The sequence below is a fragment of the Sinocyclocheilus rhinocerous genome, unplaced genomic scaffold (genome assembly GCF_001515625.1).
Source record: "Sinocyclocheilus rhinocerous isolate Xijiao unplaced genomic scaffold, SAMN03320098_v1.1 scaffold1161, whole genome shotgun sequence".
NCBI classification, from domain to species: Eukaryota; Metazoa; Chordata; class Actinopteri; order Cypriniformes; family Cyprinidae; genus Sinocyclocheilus; species Sinocyclocheilus rhinocerous.
The window spans coordinates 7,602-16,876 of NW_015636526.1; the positions used below are offsets into that span (position 1 = coordinate 7,602).

Genomic DNA, 9,275 nt, shown 5'->3' on the forward strand with positions numbered 1-9,275 from the left:
AGCTCTCACTGGGGGAGGAGGACGAGCTGGGCCCACAGGCTTTGGTGGTTGGGGGGCCCGCCGTTTTTTGGTTGATATCTGGGGGCTTGCAGCAAATGAGTGGGAGAGTTTGGTCCCAGCATACACAAGTTCCTCCATTTTCTGTGAGAAGCTTAGAAGTGGAGATGCTGGAGAGAGGGATAATGTGTCTGGTGAGATAGGCTGTCTCTGGTGTTTCCGGTGGCTGAAATATGTTGTCCTGGCTTCCCTAGCTGTTTTCCAGAAAGTTGTCCTTGTGTGCTGAATCTTGGAGCTGTTCTGATACGTCACAGTCTGTCTGTGACAAGCTCTGTGGGCAGGGCTCAGCCGGGATGTTGTCCATGAGCAGTGCTTGTTGTGGCTGCGTGGTGTTTCAGCCGGGATGGTGTCCATGAGCAGTGCTTGTTGTGGCTGCGTGGTGTTATCAGTGTCCTTGTGGGATGTGTCAACCACATGACGACTCGGACCAGGTGTGTGTGTGCTATTCAGTCTGAGTGGATTGCCACACTCTGCTGAATGATGACGGAGGGAGAAGTAGATATTGTCCTTAAGTTCTCTTGCACCAAGTTTGTTTGGGTGGAGGCCATCCGGTTTAAACAGTTGTCTATGGCCCCAGAAAAGACTGAAGTTGTCGATTGTTGTTTTATATTGCAGGATCTTTGTAGCCATGTGTTTAGTCCAAGCAACCCTGAAAACATGTTAGTTCCCCTTGCTGGGAGTAGTCCACTGATGATCGACTGAACTTTGAGCCTTCGAAGTGTTTCAAAGAGTTCACTGAAATCCTTCTTAAGGAGTTCTGACTGCTCTTTCTGAATATCATTCTTCCCCACATGGATGATGATTCGATTTGCAGTCTTGTGCTTCATCAGAATGTTCTGGAGTTCCCTATTCACATCAGAGACGGTTGCTTGAGGAAAGCAGCATGTAGTTGCAGTCCTGCTACTGATGTTTCTGATAATAGAGTCCCCACCTTCAGAGTCCTGGGCTGGGCTGCACTCTGAGCTGAAAGCCGCTGTCTGCTCGACCTTGAGTGCCTGTTAGTAGCGATGTTAGCTGCTGGCTGATCCGATCCATGTTTAATCACATTTGGGGATTCCTCACCCGCATTCCTTAATGCTTCAAATCTGTTCTCAAGATGTATATCAGTATTGAATACCAGTATTCACAAGCCTTGTCATAGCCGAATAAGGGGTAGAGGATGCTATCGCAGCAATATGAGATACTCGTGGCAATCTGATGTCTCTACTGCCTTTGGGTCTCGCTCCCTGTTTGTGCCATCGATTAGTGTGTCGATCAGTTTCGGCTTGTTCCTCTACACTTGGTATAAACTTTTGAGATTGACTAGGTTCATGGGACTCACCGGCTGTATGCTGAGGGGGTCCGTGACGACGGTCTGCTGAGTGTTCTGCCTGTTTTGGAAGTCCAGCAAGTAACTTTGTTTCAAGAACTGCAATCCTTTGTAGAAGTTTGCGGCAGTTCATGCAACAAGTAGATTCAACAGGAGGCATTTTCTCTCTCGTCTGTTTGAATGTAGACAGCTGTGCTTTCCCGTCTCCGGAATGTAAGCTGCTGGCAGTGGGAGGCTAAAATTGCCCTTTTTTGTAGTATTATTCCAGTCCCAAGAGTTTTTAGTTTTAGTGTCTGTGCCAAAAATGTGTTGTTTGAGCACTGTGCTGATCTGCTGAAGTAAAAATCTTAGGAAAATCAGAGAAAAGTACAGAAATAGGGAGCAAAGCGCAGAGCAGTAAGCAAGAACGTCCGAACGGTAGCGAAGCCGGAAGCAAGTAGTGACTTGACTTGACATTCACCGCAAAATCACTTCTATTTACTTTGAGATCGTTCTGAGGTTAAATACAGATATACAAAATTTTATATACTATTACAAGACATAGTTTAATAGCTATGATACTGTTTTTGAAATCAAATCTTTGCATAGCTATGACAGCAAACACAAGCATCTAACAGTTAAGCTTAAAAATCATAAGTGGGTTTATGTATATGTAAAGTACAAAAGTACAAAACACTGGTATTAATAACACAGAAAACTACTACTCCCATTTTGTTACCATTTAATACACTGTTTATATGCAATTTTAAAGATCACAGTTGGTTATTAGTGGCGTTTTTTAATGTGCTGCCACAGATGTCAGCTCCTCTTCACGTACGTTAAGAAGGATGTTTGTTCACTCTGCTGGCGGCAGGTTCCGCATTACAACAACAGCCTGCAGAGATAAGGAAATCATCCATAAACATTCTACCTTCACTGTTACAAATGAGGAAAATGTACAGTCAGCCGGTCATTATTGCTAAATAAACCCAACAAGGTGATCAGGATACATTATCTTACTTGTTACATGACTACTTACTAATAAATAAATAAATAAATGGACATGGAATATTGAGGTGAGTTCAAATGATTTTGTTGGCTTACTTGTAGAAACCAAGGAGAGACAGAACATGGGCACAACTATGTAGGAAACAAAGGTTCCCTGGCTGTTTAACCAATGTTTGCTGTGATTCAAGAGTCATATATTATATTATAAATGAAATGAACGTTTGTTTATTAAATGCACGATATTGTTAATTTCTTTCATTTTTTGTTATTTGAATTTAACATAATTTTCTTTTTCTCCTGCTATACGTAACCCAATCTGAAAAGACCTACAGCCCAACCATAGAGCCTTTGGTGGTTTCACTGGAGGAAGGCTGTGTGAAGTGAGATTACCTGAGTCCTGCTGGATCGCAGCGCTGCCCTGGCGAAGAACGTCATGGTTACAAGCAGAATGCCTCCTATCAAGCTGTGACAGCAGAACACCAGCTCCATGTCTCTGATGGACATCTGTGAAAATGAAATTAGAGTTTTTGTTTGTATCGGTATGTGGGTTGGTGACGTGACATGGCATTTTCACTGTCCCACAAGATAAAAATGAATATAATTAAGATTGTCGTTATTTAAAATGCAGTAAATCATTAAACATTTCTTTGTCCTACATGGACCTGTTGTTATAAAAGCTGCAGTGTTATTAGATTTTTTACATTTTTGAGCAAAATCTCAAAATTGTCCTATGGTGTTACTGTCTCAAGCATGGTTCAGTAAATTACAACTTTTATAAATTAAAAAGAAAAACATAAACATGTTAATAAATACCTCCGACATAATTGTACAAGTGTCTATTTTAGTAAATGGCAATCTTTTTTTTCATCTGTATATTTTTGAAAGTGTAGGAACTTGATATATTTTGTCTCTGAAAACCATGTCCTATGGTGTGACACCATATCCTGATTTTAAATGTGTAAATTACATTAGTTGAAGGACCCCATTCATGATTATGTTACTGAAGGCCCCTGTGAAGCCCATGACATGTGCACATGGTCAATTTCTGTCTCAGAATTGTTCAAATATTTAACGTTTTTGGAACCACTACAAAAGTGTTACGTTTTGTTGTCCTTTGGTGTGACACCCTTAAATTATATATTTTTTAAATTAAAAACTGTATGTTAAACTACATAATCATGGAAAAATATGCAAATGTGTCTTGCTAACTGCTAATGACAGGTTAGCTCGGAATAGCAAGGCCATTAATTGACAGAAAAAGGCTGAAATGTCCTATGGTGTGACAGAAAATGTCCTCCGGTGTGACGCCTGTACTGTCACACCATAGGACAAGGTCTCTTTAAAAAGCGTCTTAAATAATTAAATAAGATTTGTTTTACTCCTTTTTATTCTTTTTTGATCATTTCCAGTGTTCTTAAATGCAATAATTACATTAATTAAACTATTTTCTGATGTTTTTGCAGAAAACTTGTACTGTTATAAAGTGTCATGAAAATAAGTATAAAATGTTGCAATTTGTTTTTGTAACAGAAAGAATTGAGGGAGAGAAATTACTGGAAGAGAGAGGACATGGAAATATAGAAAGAACATTAACAGGGATCCACGCAGGAGGGAGGAGATCCTAAGAGAACGATGCAGAAAGTAAATAGATTTAAAAAGATATAGTTTTTAAAAAATCCATTCACATCTTAATGAATATAGTTTGAATATCTATCATATTTAGCTGTGCCACACATGCAGCAGGGGGCTAGAAAAGTTTCAGTAACATCCTGATTGACTAAGAGACGGACTTTTGTTGAAGAAAATTATTTTTGTTGTTTAAAATGCATATTGATATTGTTTGTATCAAAATTAAACTTTCTTTCTCCTTTGAAATGTTCAAAATGAAATAGAAATGATTTAATAACTACCATTTCTGTCCTTTAGTGTGACGTAATGTCCTATGGTGTGACACACATGAAAGAACCCCAGATTTGTTTTTATCTCAAAATATCTTAAAAAAAAACAGTTGAGTATTGTAATAATTCAGCCGTTTTGAACGGATGACAGCAAAGTTTGTCTTGTTGTCAAAGTTTGTCCTGAAATTGTCCAAAAAGTCACGGGGAAAAAAATATGTTAATTATAATTTAATATTAAATAAATAACACTATATGAAAATAAGCGTCTAACAATGAAGATAAATCTCTATCATGCTATTTATATATTGTTACGTTTTTTTTGTTTATTCTTAATTTTTGCTATGTCACACCATAGGACACATTTATGGTACAGTTCAGTAAAAATGCAAAAAAAAAAACAATGAAAGAATTGACGAAGTTAGTGACCCTTTATATTTTCTCAAAGATCAGACTTCACACTACATAAATATATGCATTTCTTCTTCAAAAATGGTCTTTTACAAAATAAGCATTTTTTACTGCCTATTTGTCAACTACCTATATATTTTAAATCTATTAAAGCTGCACATGCATAATCTCTCATTGGTTGAAAATACACCCTTCTATCACCCTCATATCTTGATTTATATTCCTCATAACCATGTTTTTCATTTAATAATTATAATAAAAACCCTCACATAATGTTGTCTGGCATGAAGTTCCTCCTCCTCTGTGTCATTCTCATACATTTGATACCCATGTATGTGATAGATTCCAACAATTGCTCTGGAGAATTCCACCAAAGCAGACAGCACTCCAATGATTGAGATGATATTCAGAGCCAGGCTGGCTGTGATCTGTGAGCAATCAAACCAGAAGACACGAACATAAAAGCAAAATATCACATGCAATTAAACATTCAATGGACATAATTTTGTAATTAGGACACAAGAATTCTCAGAATTATGCATGAGTATCTCACAAACAGTGAGTGGCTAAACAGACACTTACTATCTTTTTAGAGGGGTTGCGTTCAGACAGTATATAAAGAAGGCCACAGATAAAGAACTGCAAAAAAGGCAAGACATTTAGTATTCAACTACTGCTAAATACTTATTATGACACACACACACACATTATTGCAGTGATTAATATGTTTCTGGTCCCACTTTATATTAAGTGGCCTTAACTACCATGTACTTACATCAAAAAATAAGTACAATGTACATATTGTGTTCATACTGTATTGCAAAACACTTTTGCTGCTACTGAGGTGGGATACGGGTAAGGTTAGAGACAGGTTTGGTGGTATGGGTAGGTTTAAGGGTGGGTTAAGGTGTAAGGGATGGGTCAACAGTGTAATTATAAATGTAATTACAGAAATTAATTACAGATGTAATTACATGCAGGTATTTTTAAGATATAAGTACAATGTAAAAACATGTATTTACACAATAAGTGCATTGTACCAAATGATGAATTAAAATGTAAGTACATAGTAGTTAAGGCCACTTAATAAAAAGTGGGACCATGTTTCTGGTATGTTGTATGTTTGACAAAAGTTATTTTAACCCTAAATGATGTGTGTGTGGAAGCCCACAATTTCTGGAGTGCAGAGGGAATATTATTTAAAATATTTTTTTTTCAGCTACAGTACTGTATGTTCATCAGATTACACTGTTTAATGACACTCTTCTTATGAACGCTATGCTGCAAACCGGACTGGTTTAAACTACAAGACTACTCTGCTGAGAGATAAGCAGATGCATGTGTGTGAGGAAATATCATATATTGGTTAAATAATACTACTACTACTACTACTACTACTAATAATAATTGCAGTATCCATCAGATGAGGCATGTTACAGGATCATTCTACTGCCCTTTACTGTCACTGTCAAGGACAGTGGAAGGATGGCATTTCATGATTTAAGTTTAATAAAGTAACATATATTTTGCCATTGTGTGGTAACCGTTTTATAAACGCAATAAGCCCTGTGAAGCCGTGGTTTACAGTGATGTGTGCCTAACAACACCCCTTAGCTGTTCTAAATTCACTGTAAACCCCAGCTTCATGGGGCTTAGTGCTTTAATTGGACTGAGAGTCTGAACAGGGCTTGAGTGTGTCAGATAAAATAGACAAAATGTGCAGAGCCATAGGTCCCAAGGACCAGTAATGAACCACTTATCTCTAGAATGTGCTGTGCTGAGGAAGATAATTAACTTACTAGGAAAGCAGTTCAATTTACTGGTATTCAGTGTTAGCAGCTCAAGCAAGGCAATATTAGTTTCTTTCTGCATTTTTTTTTTTATTGCTGTGTAATTTTTTCGCATCACCAGTATTATACTTATTACCGTTAATTTAATGAAAATTATTTGGTTACTGACACAATGCATTTTTCACTCATCCCCCCCCCGCCTACATAAAGCTAGTTGTATAGAGGTGTAGCTCAATGGATTGTGGCTTAGAAGTTTTATTTGAAGCCATTAAAGATCTTAAAGACCTTTCAAGGCAAAACATGCAAATATAGTCAAAAGAGATGTGCAAATCAACATACCAGGATCCCAAGCCAGAATGGGGTGAACTGCTCTGCTGAGGTGGGTGCATCTGATTGCACATTCATAGGAATACCAAACATGAATAGACCTGTACCCATCATCACCAGCACAACCTTACACGAGACATATGAAATATGAACATAAAATCAATAATAATCAATATGCAATATCAATATTGCCTATGTAATCTTAATAACAGGAGGGAAACTCCAATAGACTAATACCATTAGGCAGAGAAACCTAGTGAAAACTGGCTCTTTTTTTTTTACATGTGGAAGTTGTCACAAGTGATCTCTATAAGGGTTTGAGTGAAAAGTACAAATACACAAATGCTTGTTTTTCTTACTTTTTCTTTTCTACAAATAAGAATCCATAAGAAACCAGAATAAAAAATCGTAACTTTATTTTCCCTGTATACGTGTGTTAAAGCGATGTGTGGGGGGATGCATATGCCTATGCAGAAAGTGACTATGTAAACTAAACATCCTCTGAGAAACATTCACTGGAGTAAATGTGAGAAAACTAGCCTTGGTTTCCCCTGCATTGCATTAGAGGTCTGCATTGAATTCAGTGATGTCATCATCCAGCTCAGTTCAGTTTAAATAGTATCTGTGTGGGACCCGACCGGATTTTTTGCTCCGCGGGATTAAATTCCCGAATAAAACGCGGTAGCAGTCGCTAACTCTGGTGTAATTTGAATGGGAGCAGGCGGTCTAACAATATCCCGTTCCCGACGTCCATTTAGAACAGCATATCTGCGCTTTATTCTTATTGACCACCGGTACAGCTTGCGCTCAGGACTGTTATGCACGCGCTGCACGCATGCTTTAAACGTCACGCGTTTTATTTGCGTGGTCTGTGCGCAGCATGTGCATAACGATGCTCAGAGCAGGCTGTACCTGTGGTAAATATACGGCCCTCAGACAGAACAGGCAGGTTGTCGATGAGTGACAGAGCAGAATAAGGATGGAGCAAAGTGTGGATGCGCTGTCCTTGAAGGACATTCAACTCAGTTTTGTTTATATTTTGCTTAGCCTATAATTTTAAATGAAAGATGTCCTATTTATTTATTTTTCTCTGCGACACTTTTCCTACTGTTTAACAGAAAAATGTCAAACGAATTTAGTATTTTGACAAGACAGATAAAAATAGCTAGTAGGCTATTTTTGTACAACCTACATTTTTATTTGTTTTTCTCTCTCTCTGCGACACTTTTTCCCTATTGTGTTGTCAACGTTAAACGGAAAATGTGGCTATAAAAATGTGGAGTTCTGAAATTGTAAGGGTCTCATTTTTCACTCTATGAATGTATATAAAAATAATTTGACAAAACTATTCTTCTGCCTTAGTGTGCTATACTCTACCTCTTGCCTGTATGCCCGAGTAATCACCTAGAACACCATAGCAATAGTCTGCCTAGTGACCACCTGCCTGCCAATGCTTTAACAACCACCCTGAACACGCTAACAATCACATTCAACACACTAGCAACCGGTTAGGAACCAACTAGAACACCGTATCTGTCTGTCATTAATGCTGCGTAAGCACTGCTTCAAACCTTCAAACCTCAAGACTGTATACTGTATCCAATCTCAAAGCCTTTTCTTTTTCTGTCTTCCAGTCAATTCCAAGCCATTTTTCATACTCATTCAAAAAGAAGTAATTTCAGCTAACTGTAACTGTGGTAATCATGTAATACATGGGCATGTTGTGATCAAAAGCAAGCAAGTAATCAAACAGTGATAAAAGATCAGTACGAAAGCTTGTCAAATACCTGCATGTGTCTGTGACAGAACCACCAAGATGAAAACAACGCAGTTGTGCAACAGGCCAGGAAAGAGACACATGAGAAGAAAACAGTGGGAGGGAAGAATATGGGGCAGTCACTACAGGATGTTTGGGAAAAGAGGTCAAATCTGTGCAAAATGCTCAGAAAACAGAAACAATGGGCAACTTCATGAAGAGAAAGAAAGAGCAGAGCAGAACTGTGAAGCACATTTCAGTACTGTAAGGCATTCCTCAGCTAAATGTGAAAGATTCAGAATGTTTTGGCAAGAAAGAAACATGAGGATTGGTAGGAGAGATGTTATGGTAACTGTTAGAAAGAAAGGAAAGGAATGGGAAAGCAGCTCTTGAGAGCTCCCAAAAGATAACAGCTGGTTCAAATGACAAACTATCCGGATCCAGATGTATCTCACTCTGCTTTACTAAGTCCAGTTTGTGAGTCTCATTTACATTTCCATAAATTTAGATTTTGAAGTAGCCTACTTTTATCAGCAGCCATATCACCCTGCAGCCCAAGACTGGTTGCCCACTGAAGCTAAGCAGGGTTGAGCTGGTCAGTACCTGGATGGGAGACCTCCTGAGAAAACTAGGTTGCTGCTGGAAGAGGTGTTAGTGAGGCCAGCAGGGGGTGCTCACCCTGCAGTCTGTGTGGGTCCTAACGCCCCAGTATAGTGACGGGGACACTATACTGACAAAAAGCA

General features: G+C 38.4%; 1 protein-coding gene across 2 annotated transcripts; it reads right to left on the reverse strand.

The window, feature by feature from the left end:
- Positions 1 to 1,965: 1,965 nt before the first annotated feature.
- LOC107747787 (B-lymphocyte antigen CD20-like) lies at positions 1,966 to 8,607 on the reverse strand. Of its 2 annotated transcripts, none has more exons than XM_016562377.1 (6): positions 7,136 to 7,349; positions 6,789 to 6,902; positions 5,242 to 5,298; positions 4,929 to 5,087; positions 2,744 to 2,857; positions 1,966 to 2,240 (listed from the first exon to the last, which is right to left on the reverse strand). In XM_016562377.1, the coding sequence occupies exons 1-6, from the start codon at positions 7,286 to 7,288 to the stop codon at positions 2,202 to 2,204; spliced, it is 636 nt and encodes a 211-aa protein (XP_016417863.1). In that variant the 5' UTR covers positions 7,289 to 7,349; the 3' UTR covers positions 1,966 to 2,201. The 2 variants fall into 2 exon arrangements, with proteins under 2 accessions (XP_016417863.1, XP_016417864.1); XM_016562378.1 differs by lacking the exon at positions 7,136 to 7,349 and adding an exon at positions 8,564 to 8,607 and having other exon boundaries at positions 1,970 to 2,240.
- Positions 8,608 to 9,275: the final 668 nt, after the last annotated feature.